Source organism: Scyliorhinus torazame, chromosome 2 (assembly GCF_047496885.1).
Source record: "Scyliorhinus torazame isolate Kashiwa2021f chromosome 2, sScyTor2.1, whole genome shotgun sequence".
Taxonomy (NCBI): Eukaryota; Metazoa; Chordata; class Chondrichthyes; order Carcharhiniformes; family Scyliorhinidae; genus Scyliorhinus; species Scyliorhinus torazame.
Window position 1 is genome coordinate 349,211,157 of NC_092708.1, and position 19,589 is coordinate 349,230,745.

General features: G+C 47.4%; 1 protein-coding gene across 2 annotated transcripts in view; it reads left to right on the top strand.

Moving 5' to 3' along the window:
- mdga2a (MAM domain containing glycosylphosphatidylinositol anchor 2a) overlaps nt 1-19,589 on the top strand; it is a 1,293,828-nt gene that overhangs the window by 1,252,359 nt on the left and 21,880 nt on the right. For both annotated transcript variants that reach the window (XM_072491028.1, XM_072491020.1), the window contains one exon: nt 17,638-17,777. In XM_072491028.1, coding sequence (XP_072347129.1) covers nt 17,638-17,777 — 140 coding nt within the window. The remainder of the gene's footprint in view (nt 1-17,637; nt 17,778-19,589) is intronic.

Here is a 19,589-nt window from a genome sequence, read left to right on the forward strand (position 1 = left end):
CACAACCGGATAATTTCAGGTGGGAAGCAGCCTGGCATTCTCGTCACCTTCGGACCACCTCAAAGTATTAGGGGGTTACTTGCAGGAGACAGGGGATGCTGCCCTTCCCTGCTACCTGATCATGCGAGGACAAGAGAATACAATCAGAGACATGGTGGCGCTTCTTAAGCAACAGTTTAACTGCCCAAGCCACTTTTCGAGAAGGAGCCCTGTACTCCCCTCTGGAGTTTGCCCCAGGTTGGTGCTGCCTCCTCCAAAACATAGCAATTATAAGTGCACGGTCATTGTCACAAGGTATCCAGTGTTACTTGTGTGTTAATTATAGTGTTAGGATACAAAGGCGAAAGACATTGTTTTATTCTGAGCATGTATAAATAGGAGGCAGCTGGGGCACTGGGTGTGTGGCACGAGAGCTGCGAGACTGAACAAAGTAAATAAACTGTCAATAAAGAAAGTTCTGTGTCACCAACTGACCTGAGTACTATAAACATTGGGAGGCTCCCTCAGGAGGAAAAGGAACCCCTTCCCTCCAGGGAGGCTGTTTGTTTGAATCTATCCCTAGGAGATCATCCCCCTTCGGAGATCGTCCCTTCCCCAGCATGGTTCCATTATTCTGCATTTTACCATCCATCTGTAATGTCCCGTCACAACAACCTCTTCGCAAAATCATATAATAGAAGCCACCAATAAAAGCCTTTATTGAATCACAGCAAATTATACAAACAAAAATTAATTATTGAGCTTAATGCATTCCTTTAGCGCCTGTCTTTATGGGTGTGTCTGTCTGTCCTTATAATTCTACACAATGTTACCCCAGTGGTTGCAGCATGAATGCTGGAACATTACTAGATCACAGTGGGGGAAACTGTAGGTGACCATGCAGGATGCCCCCTAGCAACTCTGGTGGAGTGAGTGACAGCAGCATGATCGCCGTCAGATTTACAGAGAATAGAAGATCTGTGCTGCATGGTGCCACTGCCACTCCCCCCCCCCCCCCCCCCAGGGGGGTGCCTCACCAGACACTCCGGTGCCATTCCACCAGTGCTGTCATGGAGTTAGTCACCATTTCCACTGGAGCAAGGATGGGCTCCAAATGCCATGTTGGTCTCAAACTCCTTCATTCTCCTTCATGGTGAAAGGGAGCTGTTTCACAGACCTGTCAATGCACCAAGTAACTGTGTGGAGCATGCATGTGGTGCGTGAGTGTGTGTGTCCCCTGTAGCAAAGCTCCAATGAGCTGGGCAACACATCATTCTTTCCTCCTGGCCTGGATGCAACCAACTCATGCCCAGTGATTCACATATGCAAATTCCAATTCGGGTATACTGCCCTAGTTTGCACAGTGCCGATACCTGTACTGGTAGCTGTGAGTGTTAGATCAAGTGATGGTGCCTCTCCATCAATGTTACTCTATCCCTCTTCCCCCTGGGGCAGCAGTGACTGGGCTTGCGGCTACCAGAAAGCAGGAATTCAGAAGGGGAAGGTTTGGTGTGAGGGAAGGGAGTTGGTAGGTAGTTAAAGGTTCATGCTCACACTATCAGTAGCTTGGTCATCATGCCAGGTAACAGAATGAAGGCGAAGTGGGAGTTGAGAAGGTGCAGAAGGCAGGAAGATGACTTTTGATGATGCGGAATGCATACGGTTCTGTCACAGTTGTTCCCATGCTATGTGTCTCCTCCATAGGGCTCAGGAGATGCAGACATGACTGGCCTCTGATGATTGTGCTATATTCCTTGTGATTGTGGGCAATTCTGTCCTACAATAGAGGTGATGAATGTCAGTAGTTGTGTTGCACTGTGTTTGTCTGCCTTGGCTGAATATGTGGAGGCAACGAGAGGTGGGTGTGACGCTTGACTAACAGAAAGGTGTGTGAGGATGAGATGCAGCAACTGAATGTTAGCCTGAGTCCCGAGTGTCAGGGACTGTTGATGGGCACATGACAGAGCTGTGATGCATTGGGCAGCACTATTGCCGTGGCCTTGAGGCCAGACCCTGGGAGTTGACCACTCTGGCTCTTTCTGAGGTTGTTCCTTGAGAGGCTCCGGCCCACCAACTTAAACACCACCTTTGGAGAGGTCCTCTGTCCTCGTGCTGACCTCCATTATGAATCTGGATCTACCTATCTCCCCCTGGCTTTTCAACTTCCAGTTACAACCAATGCTGTACAGGCAGACAGCAGCAACTATTTTTTACCGAGTGCAACTCACCATCAAGAAGGCCTGGCTGTTTTTGAGAGATGAAGGCCAGCTAAGCATGCATGCTGCTAGGCCCCTTTGAGCATTCAGCCAGGCCAGAGATACAGATTGCTCTCAGCTGAATGCTACAATCAGACAAATGAAGAGACAGCACAAAACCTTGTCTTCTGCTTGCCTCAATGGGACCAAGCAGGGACAAATTTCAGTTCCTACAAATTCAAGAAATGCAGTCATCGCTGGTTAGGCCAGCATTCAGTGCCTATCCCTAGGTGCCCTTGAGAAGGTTGAGGTGAGCTGCCTTCTTGAACCACTGCAGTCCATGTAGTGTAGGTACACCCACAGTGCTGTCAGGGAGAGAGTGCCAGGATTTTGACCCAGCGACAGTGAAGGAATGGTGATATATTTCCGAGTCAGGATAGTGAGTGACTTGGAGGGGAACCTCTAGGTGGTGGAGTTCCCACCTATCTGCTGTTCTTGTCCTTGTCGGTGGTAGTGGTTGTGGATTTGGAAGGTGCTTTTGAAGGAAGCCTGAAAAGGAAGGAACGCATTTTTATCCCTTATATGCTTTTTCGAACACAAAAAGAGGCAGGCGGTCTCTGTTAGGGTCTACACATTTCTAGCCATCTTTTCCACTGATTTGCACAGATTGAACATGCGTTCAAAACTCGGGAGCTGCATCTTTTTGGCTTTTAAAAACGTCTGACACGTTTATAGTGTCAAAATTGATTAGGAACATATAAGTCAATCTTTTTGACAGAATTACTGGCTCAGCCCTCCCAGAGTGAAGATAACATACTACTTGTCCACCCACTGTGCAGTTTTGCATGTATTTGCATGCAATGATTTGGTTACAGCTTACCTTTTACTTGACAAATTAATTACACTGCAGACGGTGGTGCCATCAACAATATTGCTTTTTGGAATAATATCTACCAAATTATTAATGAAGATGAGGAACGTCACAGCACAGAGCTAAGCAACTCTTCTCTGAGAAATCCCTGTGCACGTGTTGTCATAAGGAGGTAAATAATTTATGTTCCTGTCCTCTGAGGAAATCATGGAATTCGTTTGACAGCTGACTGAATCTGACCATAAAACCTCGAGAATAATTCCTGAGCACCATCTGAACTCCACTGTAAGTTTTCAAACTTTTAATTTGCTCTCTCTTCGCAGGGCTGAATTTTCCCTCGGGCTTCGGAGCCCTGACACCAGGTCGAATAGCAGCTCACAATCCCACACTTGCCAGCAGCAGGAGCAGCAGTTTGATGATTTTTAATCAGCAGGCACGTTCCTGATGCTGCCGGCCTGATCTGTGGGCCAGCAGCTCTGAGGCCTCCAGGAGAGGCAGGCGCTGCTGAAGTAGGCCGGCGACCTTGGGTACCTCAGGACGGAGGCACATCCAAACCTATAGATAGCAGTTCTGATTTAAGGGGGTGAGAGGGGTAGACACCACAAGGTGGGAGGGGGGCGGGGGGGGGGGGGGGCATGGAAACATTTTTGAGAGATCCTTAGGCCTATGGGTCTGCCACCCCTTTGAGCCGCTGGTGCCAGCCATCTTCAGGGGCTGCCTCCACGAAGCTGATGTTGGCAAAAGGCAAGTGGAACTGTGAGATGGCTCCAAATGGGAACTTTAGTTGTACAAATTGGCTTATCCTTTCCCGCTGTGGCTGGGCAATGACTCTAATAATGGGACAGCAATGGGGAGTTGCTCTGACTTGGCTCCCTGCTATTTTGCCAGCTCCGCATCCCATCCCACCACCTTTCCCATCACCGGGTGGGGGGAGGGGGGTTAAACTCATCTCTATGATTTTATAAATAAAAATCCAGCATTTTAAGAGCTCGTTCCTTCCATTGTCCTTTTCTTTCTAAACGATGCATGCATTTTACAATGATTAAATTTACTGTTTTTATAAAGGTTCCATGTTTTTATGCTTCTTCATGTATTGCTCCAATGAATTAGCTCATGAATTATGTTCTCTGGTGACATTACAGGACATCTGTGGGAAATTTTACTTCCTTTCACATCTCAGGAACAGAGTGTGCGTGCAATTAAAATTAAGTGACTCTTTCTCGCTCCAATCCTGACGGTTAATGTCATTGGTTTAGTTTCGAGGCACAATTAGGTCTCAGAGGGTTAGCTCAGGCATAAATGGTAATCAGGGTTGTTTGACACCGGGAGGACTTGCGTGGCATTTCCATCCCATTCTGAGAGGGATTCAGCATCATCTGTCGAAGGCAGTGGGGGCCTATCCTTGGTGAGCCCAGGAGCAGTTGCAGTGCTGCTTTGGCTCATGGAAGGAAAATCTGATCGTCTGCTGCCCAGAGCACTCCTTCAGACTGACTGTTCACCCGCACACCCTTGCCATCCAGCACCGTACCCCAGACCAAGGATTTTGGTTTAGCAGTTCAATGAAGTTGGGAATTTAAGCGGCGGAATGATAACATGGTCAACTGTGGAGAGATCCAAGTCACAGGGCACGAAACTCCCAGAAAAGTGTCATTTTGGGTGGTGGCCTGGGTGCCATGTGTGAAAGGGTAGGAGACCCAACCGCACGGTGACAAGGGGTGTGATTCCCACCGAGTAGATGGGTACAATCCAGATCGCAATTCACCCAAACGTAGTACACAAAAAGACCCCCGGCATGCAAATCACGGCAAGCCAGAGTCCTCAGGTGTCTGATTCACCCGACTGGGAATGCAGCTGTTCACTGCTGACAAGGGGAAGCCATGTTTAAATAGTCTCTCATCATTCACTCCCAGTCAAACCAGGAGGATGGCAGCGGGGGAAGATGCTCCTCGAAGTCTTAATTCAGACCGCGCCAGGCTTCTGAATGTCATGAAGGAGAGGCGGAGCACCCTGTACCTCTGAGGGGGTAGGAGACCCAACCGCACGGTGACAAATGCCCCCTGGGAGGCAGTGGCAGCTCCACTTAGTGCCAACAGCATGACAGTGAGGACCGGCGTCCAATGTCAAACAAGCTGACTGACCACCTACGAGCCGCAAGGGTCTCTCCTCCTGGCACCAGTTCCAGCCGCCACCCCTGGTATTCACCCCTCTCACTAATCCACAGGCTCACACCTCGTACCCTCCCTTAACACATCCGACCTCCCAGGTTGCTCCTCAGAACCCCCTGGCACTCATCATCACAACCTTTCTCTCTTGGCAGTGCCCACACATGCCATCTGCCTAGAGCCCCTGACCCGCCAGGAATGTGGCTCATGGTGTTCTCTTTTTGACCCTTAGGAGACGATAGCTTATAATAAGAGGGAGATGATCGGTGGTGGTGGTTGGTGAGGGGTCCCTGGTGATCGCAGGGGTGGCCAAGAAACAAGCGGTGACCGAAAGAAAGGTTGGCCTGCGCCAGAGAATTGAGGATCCATTGCACCTTCATCCAGAAGGTGGAATCCCGAAGGCTTCAGGCTCAGGAGATGGTGTCGACAATGCATGGCACCCAGGCCACCACTGCAAGGGTGGCGACTGCAATGGAAAGCCTGGGTCACGATATCTGAGCCATGCCATGGCGGAGTCCAAGGCATAGCTCAGTCTGTGATGACCATGGCTGAGGGCCTCAACATGGTGTCCCATTCACTGAGGAACATGTCACAGACACCGGAGTTGCAGTCCAGAGCTTGTCCCGATCACAGAGGATCACCTCTCAGAGCGTCAACACCGGGGTGCAGACAATGGGGAGCCTCCAGCACTGACAAAGCCAGATGATTCAGAGGCTTCTGGAGCTCACTCCAACTGCCTCTCCATCCCATGTAGTCACCCAGGATCCCTTGAGCACCGTCAGAGAGAAGGAAGCGCTGGAGCCCATCCAGAGTCATCCATCAGCGAGGTTCAGGCGGTCTCCAGTTCTTCTGACACCACTCCTGACATTGGCGCATCACAAGGGCAGCAGTCAGAACGGGTGGCATGGTGACACCTGTGCCACTGGTAAGTCGGCCGGGGCCCTCAGGCTCCAGGTCCTCCAGAGGATGACCGCCAAGGGCATCAAGGGCTACAGGGCGCAGAAGGCAGCAGGTGTCTCCACCTCCACCTCTGAGGTGCATCCTGGGGAGACATCTGGACATAGCTCTAGACCACGGATGATTGATAAGTTATAGGAGCATTCAGTGGGCATGGGTGAGGTCGGTAATCATAGTTGGGAACAGATAACTGTCACATGAAATGTTCACCACAAAAAAAAATTGCACCTGATACATGCAACGCCTCCGTCATTTAAAGCATTTCAACATGGGTGGGTCACTCTCTCTCTCCCTAACTGGGCCTGCTTCCTGCTACAGGCCCCCAAAAGACAGGAAGTGAGTGATCAGGGAGGGGAAGAGGGTAATCGCGGAAAGGGCAGTGTGATGTGGGAGGGCTAACGGACACAGAGCCTCCTCTTATATGAATCAGGAGTTTATGATGCCTCTCTGGTCCTCCTGGCAACTCGGACTGTTGCCATCGGCAGTCCTAGATTGTCTGGTTCCTCCTTGGGCATGTCCTACACCCCATGTGCCCTGGTGGTACCGCGCTCCTGGTGGTCCTTCTCCTCCTCCTGAGGTGAGGTCACATGCCCCTCCTTCGCCCCCTCTTCGTCCATCATATTGCCCATGGCTCTACCAGGTTGTGGAGGGCACAGCAGACCACAACAAAGCGGGAGACCCTCTGGGGGCTGTGTTGCAATGTGCTGCCAGAGTGGTCCAGGCAACAGAATCACATGTTTGGCAACCCTATGCACCACTCAATGGCGGTCCAGGTGGCAACATGAGCCTCATTGTATAAGGATTCCACCTCGGTCTGGGGCCACTACACTGGCGTCATCAGCCATGACCTTAGCGGGTATCCCTTGTCTCCTATGAGCCAATCTGTCAGTCGCGGCGGTCCTAGAAAACCCTGGGGATCTCCGAGTGCCCCAGGATATAACAGTCATGCGCTCTTCCAGGAAAGCATGCGCGCACAATTTGGACATTCAGGGAGTGGAACCCCTTCCTGAATCCGTTGTGCTTGCAGGAAGACATGCATTCCATGGATGGCCCCGTGAACCTGGGGCTTCCCGGTGATGGTGGCAAATCCTATATCCCGAGCATCATGTTGGGCCTGGTCCAGGGAGAAGTTGATGCTATTGAATCCCCGGATACACAGAGCATCTGTGACTTCCCGAATGAACCTGTGGATCCCCGCTCGAGCCATCGAATGACCTGGTGCCATAGAAATTGAGGGCAGGCATGACATTCTTAGCCTTGGGGAGTGGGTGGCCTCTTCCTCCACATAGTGTCAAGTCTACTAGAATGTGGTACTGGTGCTGCTCTGTATCCCTGGTGAGACACAGTCTTCTGTGGCACATGGTGTCTGTCAGCTTGTTGAAACCATCGGGTCCTGTACACTCTAGCTTGGCATTGGTGTACCCTTCTGGCCCCCACCTCAGCCTGATGTGCAGCCGGGTCTTGGGCCTGAGAGGAGGCCCTGTGTCGCTGTGGTGCAGGCTCCAGCCTGCGTTGATGCAGTCGGCGCCGTCTGCCCACCTCGGCTGCGACTACCAGGCTGAAGGCGAGCTCAGCAGGATCAATCCCAAAATTCTCCTTTTATCTGGTAGGTTGTGGAGAAGGAGAGATTCCGATAATCAGTTAGGTCTTCCATCCCTGGATCCTCAATCCACACCGACGCTCCCCACAACCTTTTGACCTCATGATCCTAGCAGCTGATTACCATTCATTGTGCCCAGTGCCCTTGGCCACCAGGCTGGTTGCCTGGTCTGTGACTTCAGCCTTATCCATTGAGGGAATCTTCCTCTGACCCAGACTTGGAGGGTGATGCAGCTGAGAGTGGTGGCCTGACTCGCTGGATTGTGAGAGAACGAGGGTAAACGAGGGGAGATACAGCCATGCGCATTCGATACCCAGCCTCTGACATCCTGAGAACGTACTGCTGTCACACTCAATGCACCTCGGCTATCAGAGCTTTCACGGTGCCTTTAAACCTGAAGGGGAATCTGTGTTGCAACCCTCTCCCGCCCTTAACCCCCTTCTCTTTGAGTGGCATCCAGCGAGCCACTTGTATTGGCAAACTCCCGCACAGATCAGGAGCCCCTACACCCCAGGCCACTGCCAGCAACATCAAGGAGGTGGTGCTCAGCTCTCTGCCACGAATCCAGATAGTAACCCTTTGACGGTCCTCAGTGCTGAACTCCTGCTCAAAGGCAGACTGCAATATTGAAACTTCAAATGGGTTAAAATGGACTTTCAAGAGACAAGCAGCAGCCTATCTCTAATCTGTGAGAGTTTAGTAGGACAGACAGGCTGCAGTTGTGTTTTTTCCTGTTATGGGTGTTCCCAGGAAATAAAAATGGCTTCAAAGCTTCATATAACCAAATCCAACCCCCCCCCCCCCCTTCCCCCGCCCAGGAACGACCCCATCCCCTCCAGCTCCGCAACCCCCCAGCCCTCTTTAAGATCTGCCACAGCACCTGGCAAGCAGCTAGGATGCCCTGAGCTGAATGGAGGTAAGAGGAGAGGGCTATTTACCTCCTTGCTCCTGGTCCCCGCTTTTGTAGAGTACATGGCTTCCCACTGAGGGTAGCGGGTGACCCCCGGGCTCTGCTTCATTCTGTTTTAATCTTGCTAATGAGATTAAAATGAATACAAATAAGATGTGATCAGGCTCTCACCATTTCTGGGTGAGATCCCTATCACAGGAGCGGATCGGGAGAATGACATGAGGATGGCGCCCGGCACAAATCCCATTTTGGGGCTCCAACGCGGGATCGGTGCCAGGCACAACACGGCCAGAGAATCGCCCCCATAGTCCCAAAGAAAGTCAAGTTTTATTTGGTTAGAGATGTACATTACTATGGGAAGACAACACAGTCTAATGATTTAAAAAGCAGATTATGGGAAACATGGAAACTAGGAGCAGGGGAGGGCTATATGGCCCTTTGAGCCTGCCCCACCATTCATTATGATCATGGCCAATTAACCAACTCAATAGCCTGCCTTCCCCTATATCCTTTGATCCCCTTCGCCCCAAGAGCTTTATCTAACCCCTTGAAAACACACTGGGCGCGATTTCACTAAAAGGGAACAAACTCCCATAGTGAGCGCGTTTAGCTGCGTGTTTCCCCCAGTCACAGTGCCAAGTAACACATGGCTACAAAACGGCACTCACGTTCGATGGAGCGTCTCAGTGGGGAACTTGCAGCACATAGCCCTGATTTGTTCACTGAGGAGCTCAATTTTTAAATGGCGTCCTGATTTCTGAGGTCCTCGATGCACCACCCAAATGCCCCACAACGCACTATGGGAGGGTCCCCAGCCTCCCACCCCAAGACCCGCGCAGTGCACCCCCAGCCCGATCGCCAGCACACATAAAATGCCAGCTTGGTATCTTGGCAGTGCCAACTTGGCACCCTAGCAGTTCCCCAGCCAGTTGGCAGTGCCACCGGGGCACCTTGGCAGTGCAAGGCTGGCACCCAGATGGTACTGCCAGATTGCTAGGATGGCATTGCCAGAATGCCCAGGAAGCACCAGCAGTGCCAGACTACAACCCAGCCCAAAGGGCATGCATCTGGGGGCCTCACATCCGCTGGGAGGCCCACCTGAGTGTCATTCGTCTGGTCCCTGTTTCTGAAGACCAGTACTGAACAGCGCTCGTCCGAGGTCTCTGAGGCGAGGGAGATTGATCCCACGCCTTGGGTAACTCGGGAATCTGCACATTAAAGTGAGACTAGCTGTGTCGCTTTAATGTGCAGATCTACTAAAGAGTGGTCCTACCCATAACGGGGGTATATACATCGCAATGTCTTGCGAGATCGCTTTGTAAGACGAGCAGATCCCAGGAGCAGGGTCTCCCGGCTTCTATCGGCTATGCTCCGTTTGGCGAGATGCTTTTCGGGTGCAGCGTGGCCGTTCAATCACGGTCACAATGTTACAATGTTTTGGTCTCAACTGCATCCTGTGGTCGCACATTCCACAGGCCCACCATTCTCTGGGCGAAGAAATGTCTCCCCACCTCAGTCCTAAAAGCTGGATATGAAGCTGAGGACATTCAAGTAACACATTCAAGATCAGAGTGTCTTGGATCGAGACTTAACAGCGGAGGCAAGAACCACCACTGTTTTGATTTGTGTGCCATAGCCCACAATCTGTAAATTCAACTTCTCATTTTCACCCACTTAAGTGGCACCCGACCCCAATCAATTTCTCTTTCAAAATTCAATCCGTACGATGTAGGTAAGTGACCGAGGTTGGTATTATAAAGTATGAAGGCACAGGCTGAGCGATGTTAGGTCAGGAAAACATCTGGGCACATTTGGGAATGGAATGTTTTATTTGATTTTCTTTATTTTGCTGACGGGTAAGGAATGGTCCCAAATACGACTGATGTATTTGGAATGGAAGAGCTATTGCAGAATAATATGAACTGCGCTGAATTAGGTTTTATTTCATGTCGTATCGCAGAGGATTGGTATATACCTCGAGTGCATTATATGGAAAGGGTCAGTATAGGATTTCATGAAAATCACACCACTGTCATTTGTGTCTGCCATATTGCCAAAATGATTCATGGCCCCTTTGAGCTCTTGTCCCAAGGCCAATAAAACATTGTGCTAAATTTGTTTATGAACAAAGCCCCTTTAAAATAACAGAAACATTCAGCAGGATCTGAAAAATGATGGGAGCGTGGACAATGCTTTCTGCTGAGATTATTATGAAGGGTACAAAAGTTAAATAGAAAACCAACGTAACTGAACAGAACTGTCCTTTGTGCCTGTCCTTCTCACAACTATTTCACCTATAGCAAATATTTGAAATATTTCAAGAATGAGAATGCTTGGAAATAGTTTTCATGAATCTTTTTTAAATGAGTAAGTTGTTTGTTGAGCAACATCGCAGAATCACATGATTACTACGGTGCAAAAGGATGCCATTCCTCGCCCTGAATTTCCCAATAATAATATAATAATCTTTTATTGTCACACACGTAGGCTTACATTAACAATGCAATGAGGTCACTGTGAAAAGCCCCGGGTCGCCACATTCCGGCGCCTGTTCGGGTACACAGAGGGAGAATTCAGAATGTCCAATTCACCTAACAGCACGTCTTTGGGGTCTTGTGGGAGGAAACTGGAGCACCCGGAGGAAGCCCACGCAGACACAGGGAGAACGTGCAGACCCCGCACAGACAGTGAATCAAGCCGGGAATCAAAACTGGGTCCCTGGCGCTGTGAAGCAACAGTGCTACGCACTGTGCTACCGTGCCATCCTATATACCTACCCCCAACTCCTCAGGACAGAGGGAAGAATACCAAAACTTAAAGGGAAAAACCATTTATACTGCCTGAGATGAGAGTGCTGATTGGATGGGAATGTGGACTCTGATTAGTAGAGGCATTGCCATGGAGAAAGCACCACAAAACAGTTAACCACCAAGCTTTTGTTTAAATTCAACCCAGGCAAGTTGACTCTGATTGCTCACGGCATTGCCATGGGGAATGAACCAGACAATGGCTTTCCCCCAAGCTTTTGTTCAGTTGAAAAGGCAATCGGCTTATCATGTTTGTTTACTGCATCAATATTTGCTGCTGTAAAGTGCTTGGCTGCCTGATTATAACACTGCATTAAGATTACTGAAGGCCGTGAGCTGCTGTTTTTGTCTTGATTTTAGCAGTAGCAAATCTCTTATTCTCTAATAATGACAAATTGATACTTCGTAGAAAATAATTTTGGCAATATGTTTGATAATGTCACAGTTTGATTTGATGGTTTGAGTTTTATGAATGAAGTTAGCATTATCTATGTGCTTCGTAGAATTATAGAATTGTAACAGTATAGAAGAAGGTCATTTGGCCTCATGTCCTGCGGGCTCTCTGCAATAGCAGCTCAACCACTCCTATCCTCCCACCTCTTCCCGTTAGTCCTGCAAATTTTCTCCATTCAGATAATTATCCAAATTTCTTGTTGAAAGCTATGATAGAATCTGCCTCCACCATAAGGTTGGCACAGTGGTTAGCAGGGCTGCACAGCGCCAGAGACCCAGGTTTGATTCTGGCTTTGAGTGATTGTGTGTGTGGAGGTTGCACATTCTCCCCGTGTCTGCATGGGTTTCCCCCGGTGCTCAGGCTTCCTTCCACAGTCTAAAGATGTGCATGTTGGATGGATTGGATATGATGAGTTTGCGGGGTTATAGGGATAGGGCGTGGAAGTGGGCCTAGATAGAGTGCTCTTTCGGAGGGTCGGTGCAGACTCAATGGGCCAAATGGCCTCTTTCTGCACTGTAGGGATTCAATGGATTCTATGGATAACCTTCTGCCACTTGTTTGCCCATTCCACCATTTGTTTATGTCCTCTTGAACTCTATCCTTCCCAAAATTCACAATACTTCCAAGTTTGTGTCATCCATAAATTTTGAAATGTGCACTGCATATCTAGTGCAACACCATTAATATGGCTCACAAAATGCAGTGGTCTCAATCAAGTTTAACTAACTTGCTGGAGTTTTTTGAGGAGAAAGGGTCAATGAAGATAATGCTGTTGATGTGGCATGCATGTACCTTCAAAAGGCACAGGATATAATGCCATACAATAGACTTGTGAGAAAAGTTATAGTTCTTGGAATAAAAGGGACAGTGATGACATGGCTACAAATTGGCTGAATAATTCGAAGCAGAGAATAATGGGCAATCGATATTTTTCAGGCCGGAGGAAGGTTTGTAGTGGTGTTCCCAAGGGGTTGGTATTGGGAACCTTATTTTTATTGTTCTACATCAATAATCCATATCTTGGCAGGGGACAATTTCAAAGTCTGTGGATGACACAAAATTTGGAAGTGCTGTAAACTGTGAAGCGGACAGTGTAGAATGTCAAAAGGACACAGACAAGTTGGTAGTTTGGGCAGATAGGAGGCGAATGAAGTTCAGTGGGGAGACGTGTAAGGTGATGCATTTTTCTATGAGAAGGTAAAGTTGCCATAATCCCAGGAGACCATAGACTGCTTTCCCCTTTGAGGGGGAGAGATGACTGGTGGTGATTTAACCTGAGGATCGCCACACCTCAGGCGAGGGGCAAGGTTGAGAAGGCGGGGCCTTCATGGATAACAGGAACAACACTGAGAGACAAGATAAAATAAGAGAAGATTTGAACATTATGACCAGTGTCCTCAAATTCCAACCTTACTCCCTTCAGATCCACCTAATTTGGTCCTGGTGATTTATCAACTTAAATTGCAGTCTTTCGAATACCACCTCTTTATTATTCTTTAGCCCATCTAGTGGCTTAATGACCTTCTCTTTCATTATGAATTCAAAAGTGTCTTCTCCTTTTGGAAAGACAGATGCTAAGTACTCATTTACTACATTAGCCATGCACTCTGCCTCCATTTGTAAATCATGGGCTTGATTCGCCTTTCCTCCAGCCGCATGTTTCTCGTTGGCGCACCATTCGCTGGGGGCAGGATTCTCTCTTCCCACTGCTTGACAATGGGATTTCTATTGAAGCCACCCCACACCACTGGGAAACCCACGGACGGAGTGCACTGCCATAGGGCAAAGAGAATCCCAACAGCTGGACAAATCCAGCCTCTGCTTTTATTCAAGCATGTATGGAAGACTTTTGGATTTACTTTAATTTAGCTCTCCTCTGCAGTATCTTCATATGCTCTCTCTTTGCTTCTCTTATTTTTTCACTTCCTTTCTGAACTTCTGATATTCAGCTTGGATTTATTTGTAATGTCAATCTAACGTCTGTTATATGCTCCCTTCTCCGGCTTCATTTTACTCTCTATCTCTTTCATTATTAAGGCAGCTCTAACTTTGTTTGTCCTACCTTTCCCACTCCCGTGGGATACCTCAACTGTGCTTAAACTATCTCTTCTGCAAAGGAAGCCCTTGTTCCCTTACAGTTTTGCCTGACAATCTTTGATTCCAAGTTACATGTACCAGGTTAATTCTCACCCCACTGAAAGTGGTGCCCCTCAGTTAGTATTTTTTTCTGGATTACCCTTTGTGCTTTTCCATAACTAACCTAAACGTGATAACATTATGAACCCCGTCCCCTAAACATTCCTCTATTTTTGCTTGATCTACTTGACCCATCACATTCCCTAGGACCAGATCCAGCAATGCCTCCTACCTTGTTGGACCAAAACATTTTGGTTTAGAAAATTCTGCTGAACATACTTAAGAAGCCCTTCCCCCTCTCTTCCCTTTACACTCTTCCTTTCATTATTATCTATATTTGGATAATTAAAGTCCACCATTAAAACTACTCAAAATTTTGCAGCCCTCTGTAATTCTCTTCCAATTTGTTCCTCCATATCTTTTCCACAAGCTGGTGGCCCATAGAGCACTCCCAGTAGCGTAGTGGTATCCCTGTCAAACTAAATAGCTTTTGTCCTTGGCTGCTCTAGGAAGTTCTTTCTTTCCAATACTCTAATGTTCTTCTTAATTAATCCTTCCACCATTACTCCATTTATTTTCTTTCCTATCTTTCCTGATCACCTTGCATCCACATTGCAGGAATATTTAGTACCAAGTCCTGCCCAATTTTGATCTTTACTGACGGCATGTCAGGCTGTAAATTGGAGAGGCAGCTGATGTGTAGCTCATGGAGAAACTTGTACAAATTTGTGCTTCTAAATCAGAGCTACTTTGTTTCGAGCAGGGAATGAAGCAGATGCAGCATTTACTGGACCACCCAGTTATTTTTTTCCCGAGCTTAACCATTGTTAACAATCCAGCAACAATCACATGTGTTTGTATCTGACAAATAAATCCTTTGTTTTTTATTAGTGGCTGGACACCCTGAACTACATAGTTTGGGAGTTGTGGAAAACATATCATAGCAACCGGAGTAGGCCATCCAGTCCCTTAACCCTATCCTGCGATTCAGTTGAATCATGGTTGATCTGTACTTCAACTCCATTTACGCCATAGTGCCTTACATGGCAAAAATTTTATATCTCAGTCTTGGGCGTTTCATTTGATCCATTTGATTCATTTTGATTCTGCGAAAGAAAATTGCATATTTTCATGACCTATTGTACAAAAAAACCCAATTCTTCCTCACTCCTAAATGGTCCTGCTCTAATTTAAAGATTGTGCACCTTTATTCTGGATTGCCCCACCTGAAGACATAACTTCTCAACTGCGTTGTCGTCCAGCCAAGGAAATTCTTGGGGCCTAAGCAAATCATAATTCAACCATAGTTTTAAATCCTGGTGATTCTGTGCTGTATCCCTTCCAAGGCCAAGGCCTTGAAGTGCAGTGTTGGAAACCAGTTGGGGCCTAACCAGAGATCAATCTTTCTGTTAGATAGTTACTCTGAGTTGGCGCAGTGGTTAGCATTGCTGCCTCATGGTGGTCAGGACCCAGGTTTGATCCCGGCTCTAGGTCACTGTCCGTGTGGAGTTTCCACATTCTCCCTGTGTCTGCCTGGGTCTCACCCCCACAAGCTAAAGATGTGCAAGGTAGGTGGATTGGCCATGCTAAATTGCCTCTTAAGTGGAAATTTTTTTTAAAAAGATAGTTACTCTGACTCACATGATACATTCCAATCACTAGCCTTCAACTAACATTGAATTGAATCTGTGCCTTTAAATAACCTTTGGTGAAATGTTTATGTCCTAAGACCGATTGTTTTAAATATGACCTTTTATTCCTTTTAAATCAAATAAGCTCCACTGCTTGACTTGTTTTTGGTTTTTAGGTGGTGGCACAGTGGTTAACACTGCTGCTTCACAGTGCTAGGGACCACGGTTCAATTCTGGCCTTGAGTGACTGACTGGAGTTTGCACTTTCTCCCTATGTCTGTGTGGATTTTCGCTGTGTGCTATAGTTTAAGACCATAAGACATAAGAGCCGAATTAGGCCATATGGTCCATCGAGTCTGCTCCACCACTCAATCATGGCTGATATGTTTCTGATCCCCATTCTACTGTCTTCTCCCCATTGTGGTGTTGGGTGTTCTGACACACAGATGAGCCAACACGGTTGTATATGGTACAACGCTATTTTATTCAAACTTACTATGTACAGTTTTGTCTTTGCACTCTGCACGTGGGGGTTCCCTGCTTGTGATGTTGTAACAGCTCTTCTCTGTTTCTTTATCCCCAGACCTACTGACCACCAGGTGTCGTGCTCGTGCTTTTTATGTGGTTGGTGTTCTTGTCTGTGATTGGTTGTGGTGTTGTGTGCTCTGATTTGCCTGTTGGTGTGTCCATCATGATGTGTGTGTTTGAGTATCATGACACCCATAACCCCTGATCCACTTATTAATCAAGAACCAATCTATCTCTGTCTTAAGGACACCCAGTGACTTGGCCTCCATAGCCTTTTGCGGCAAAGAGTCACACCGATTCACCACCCTCTGGCTGAAGAAATTCCTCCGCATCTCTGTTTTAAAGTATTGTTCCTTCAGTCTGAGGCTGTACCCAAGATGTGCAGGTTGGGTGGATTGGGCGTTCTAAATTGCCCCTCAGTGTCCAAAGGTTAGGTGGAGTTACAGGGATAGGATGGGCAAGTGGGACTGGGCAGGGTGCTCTTTCAGAGGGTCAGCGTAGACTGGATGGGCCGAATGGCCTCCTTCTGCACTGCAGGGGTTGTATGATTCTCTAATGTTCCTTTAAGGGAGAGCAGCATGCCATCTCTAGAAGGGAAATGTGACATATGACTCTGCCTCTGTTTCACTTTGGTCTTTGAGCAGAGCACAGCACACACAGCTGCTGCTGTCTTCAAGTTTAAATAAATCAACCCAACACATAATTACCCAATCCCTTTTGAGTGACTGGTGCCTTGAAATCATTATAAAAATGTGACACCTTGCACCTCTCGTGTTTTTCCCTCTACATTCACTGTGAAAATGGATACAGAATGCTCAGAGAAAAAGTCTGCAACTTCCTTATTATCTGCAATAATGTCACAAGCATTTATCTTTTAACTCCTGAATATGCCATTGATGATTTCCAAATCTAAGTTCCCAGACTGCTGGGAGTTGCCCCATGATTGACAGTTGTTCCCAGAAACCTCAAGAGTTTTGGATGTATTCGTACCAAGTCTGACATCAACGGAAAAGTTTCATTTTCTCCTTTTTCGTCAGCTGTCTTTTCTTCGTCCGAAGTGCAGGTAAGTTTATCATCGGTTTGAACGGTTGCAGTCAATCAACCTGTTAGCAAGCGACTGTGAGTCTAAGTATTGAGGTTCAATGAGATTAGATGTGGTCAATGCTAATCTTGTACCAGAGCCAAAATGATTTGATGGTTGTGGAGGTAGTTCAAAGGGCTTTGTTCCTCTGTGAACCACTTTTGTCTGTCTCTTCTTTCTCGAACCATTACCAAGATTTGTTTCCTTTTAATTATTTGCTTTTTGCATTTGAGATAAATGAAAAATAACACAATGCGTTCCATCAATCAGTGCTGAACTACCCTTTGAAAAGTCTTGGGGAGTAATTGTAATATTTTGTATTCCAGGAACTTTGAACGTGTTTCTGAGATTCAAAGGATTCAAAGGATCAACCATAACTGAAAATCTCATCTGGACAATGTCTGGAAACCAGGGGGAGCAGTGGATGTATGCAAATATCAATATCAATCCAAGTGGAACTTTCCAGGTGGGAATGATAAAATAATATGCAGAGACTTAGAAAGATTTCTACAATATTATATGGATATTATTATGCATATTAAATGAATATTTCTTAAAGAGCAGCCATTTATTTTATTTTGCAACAAAAGTGCTAAATAAAATTGCATTTTGTTGTATGAAAGATGCCGAGTAAAATACTAGGCCTGAGTTGCACTGCAGAATACTAGCACACGATGAATTTGTCTGAAATTTCTCTCGCTGTTACTCTGGGGTCTGGTTTTTGTTTCCTGTGAAAAAACTGAGTGAATGCCTCTGATAAATTCTGGACCAATGGCTTTGAACAACTGGGCTGCTGCACAATGGTCCAACAGGATGCCTATCATCCTTTCTCAGGGCTTGGCCTCGTTACCATGCCTGTGCAGCCTACAGGTGCTGCCTACAAAGGAGTACCCCACCACAGTGGGTTGCCAGTTCTAGGCTGTCACAATATTGGGTGGGTCTTAGGCATAGTAGAGATTGGTCCCTGGGGATTGTCGGTGGGGTAATGAAGTGGAACCTGTGGCCACAGGAGCCCATATTGTTTTTATAGAGCCCAGAACAGCACTCCTCTTCATTAGTACAGCAGTGCCGTCATTCTGTTTGGTGGTAGATCAACATATTAATCAAGATCCTGGGCGAAATTCTCCTACCTGCCCCACCACATTTCTGCGCCGACCGGCCGGCGGGAGTCTCCGTAACACCGGCCGATCAATGGGGTTTCCCATTGTGGGGCACCCCCACGCCGTCGGGAAACCCCCGGGCGCCGGCAGAACGGAGACTCCCGCCGGCGGAGAATGTGCAGAAATTGTATAATTGAAGAGACAACTGCCTCCGTGAAACTAATGTTCTGGATGACTTTGAAGACGGTGCCGACCAGGTTGAGAGCACGAGGCTGTGGGGTGGTGATTTTATCACTGGACTAGTAATCCAGAAACCCAGAATACTGTTCTGGGGACGCGGGTTTGAATCCTACCACTGCAGGTGCTGAAATTTGAATTAAATAAAAATTTGCAATTAAAAGTCTATTGACGACCATGAAACAATTGTCATAAAAATCCATCTGGTTCACTAATGTCCTTTAGGGAAGGAAGCCTGCCATCCTTACCTGACCTACATGTGACTCCAGGCCCACAGCAATGATATTGACTCTTAACGGCCACTCAGTTCAAGGGCAATTAGGGATGGGCAACAAATGCTGGCCCTGCCAGTGATGCCCACGTCCATAAAAGAATGAAGAATGAAAAAAAGGAGGAGCACAGTTATTCCCTCCACCCCCCCCCCCCCCCCCCCCCCCCCACAGTTTTCAGGATGCTATTGCCTGGCAGAGTCAGTGAAGATTTCCCTCATTATGTTTGAATGTTCATGTCTAAAATCATTATTCAAGGGCCATCAATTTTCCATTTTATAAAATGATGCTAAAATGGTGCAGAGGTACAGCGGAGTGCGATGCAAACAATGGCAGTAGAATGTTGTTGAGATTATTTCGCATGAAATGGCTTGGTTGGGAGAGGCTGCAGGGCAGAACTTAGATGGATCACGACACAGTACAAAGACTTTGGCCTGAAGCCAAGATATTTGACATTTCTGCCCCACATGTGAGGGTGGGGCAAATCATCTACCTAATCCACCACAATGACCCCCAAATAAGGAAAGAACTATAAAATATCCAGACTTGGGCTGATAAGTGGCTGTTGCATTCATATCACACAAGTGCCAGGCAATCACCATCTCAAACAAGAGAGGATCTACCCACCACCCCTTGACGTTCAATGGCATTACCATCACTGAATCCCTCGCT